The sequence below is a fragment of the Poecilia latipinna genome, unplaced genomic scaffold, assembly GCF_001443285.1.
Source record: "Poecilia latipinna isolate Pla-1442-1.1 unplaced genomic scaffold, P_latipinna-1.0 Scaffold2174, whole genome shotgun sequence".
NCBI classification, from domain to species: Eukaryota; Metazoa; Chordata; class Actinopteri; order Cyprinodontiformes; family Poeciliidae; genus Poecilia; species Poecilia latipinna.
The window spans coordinates 1-1,518 of record NW_015114790.1 but is presented as its reverse complement, the minus strand read 5'-3'; the positions used below and the strand labels follow the sequence as shown (position 1 = coordinate 1,518).

At 42.4% G+C, this 1,518-nt stretch overlaps 1 protein-coding gene across 1 annotated transcript in view; it reads right to left on the bottom strand.

Moving 5' to 3' along the window:
• The window catches only part of LOC106936568 (uncharacterized), a 15,683-nt gene extending 14,184 nt beyond the window's left edge, over positions 1-1,499 (bottom strand). The window contains exons 1-2 of the mRNA XM_015017659.1: positions 748-1,499; positions 401-487 (exon numbers count right to left, since the gene is read on the bottom strand). Coding sequence (XP_014873145.1) covers positions 401-487; positions 748-885 — 225 coding nt within the window. The 5' untranslated portion in view covers positions 886-1,499. The remainder of the gene's footprint in view (positions 1-400; positions 488-747) is intronic.
• Positions 1,500-1,518: the final 19 nt, after the last annotated feature.

Sequence of the window (1,518 nt, the reverse complement as noted above, 5' to 3'; positions counted from 1 at the left end):
GGGTTGCTATTAGTTGTGCTTTCTTATCTTTATTTATCTCATGATTTTGTGATGATATTGTCCACTCCCATTTTTGAATAAACTTTGAAACTGATCCACAGATGAAGGCATCCATTATTACTGCCGTAAACAATGACCTGCTGTATGTCTACCTTCTTCTGCACGTGTGGGTCGCTAAACCACACACAGAAGTTTGATTGTACTTCCATTAGTGACCAAACAAATAAAAAATCGGAATTGAACATCAAAGCCTGCTGTGTGACCATAGTCTATGATTCAAGGTGTCCCCCCACCCCCACTCCTCTCTCCCTCCACTTCTGGCTGCCCCTCTAAGAACTTTGTGGATGCGCCGCTCGTAGCGGCACCAGGCACTGCGCAGAATCGTTGTTTTGGTTCTTACCTGCGTCACGTCGCGCTCAGCTCCGAGGTAGAGCCACGGCAGGATTACGGACAGCTGGGGTCGCTCTGCCTCTCGGGACCAGACCATCTGCAGTGTCACAACATCTAAGTTAAATGATGGCTTTTATTCTTTTTTTAAAAGCAGAATATTATTCATGCATCATCTTCTTAGTCGCTAGGATTATGAGTAAATGACGCAATTCACGTTTTTCCTTCTTAGATCAGAATGAGGATTACTGAGCTTTTCCTGTAGCTATCTTAAACAGCAAGCAAATTATAAATAGTCACTGTTCTGCTGGTCATTTCCCGCATGCGCAATGATTATTTTTTAAAACAAACATTGCTTACTGTGTGTGGAGCGTCTTCCTCTTGAAGCAGCAGAAGCCTCCTCTCTGTTTGCAGGCTGATGAACAAACTCACAGTCTGCAGCAGCTGCCTGGAAACTGGCTCCTCTGACTCTGCTCTGTTTCTAAGTGATGAGCTCATCCTCTTTCCAAAAATAGAGCAGCTATGGGTGATGTCATCTTTAGCCTATCAACGTGCTTCCACACGCGCAGGCGCACCGCCTCAAACTCTTGCAGGAAAGAGTTAATCTGACAAACACCAGAGTCTAATTATTGAATTTGGTTTTAGTTCTCGTCATCCATTCCATCCCGCACGGATTTATGGATCTGTGGAGCTCCTCATGTATCACACGCAGTGGCATGCGCTTCATCTGACCATCCATTCTCATTTGTGGTTAAAAACAAGCCATGAAACTGAGAGCATAGATGTCCTATACATTCATCTCTCTCGATGAAGTTCCTAACCTGCAAATGTAATTAAAATGAGCAAACAAGAGTTTGAAATAACAATATTTACCTGCAGTGTTTAAGCCTTCAGTTAGTTTAATTTAGTGCATTATATTCAAAAATACTGAACAGGTACCCACGCCTTCATATTAATGCCTCCTGCTGAGCAGGGGTGTATCCAGGAAGTTTTGAAAGAGGGTTAAATGGGGGTCAGTGATTATCTTGGAGTGTCACCAAAATAAAAGATCAGGCAGAAAGAAGGTTTAGAATACTTTTTAATAAAACTGAATGACCCAACATGGTCAAAGATTTACATAAACATAAATAC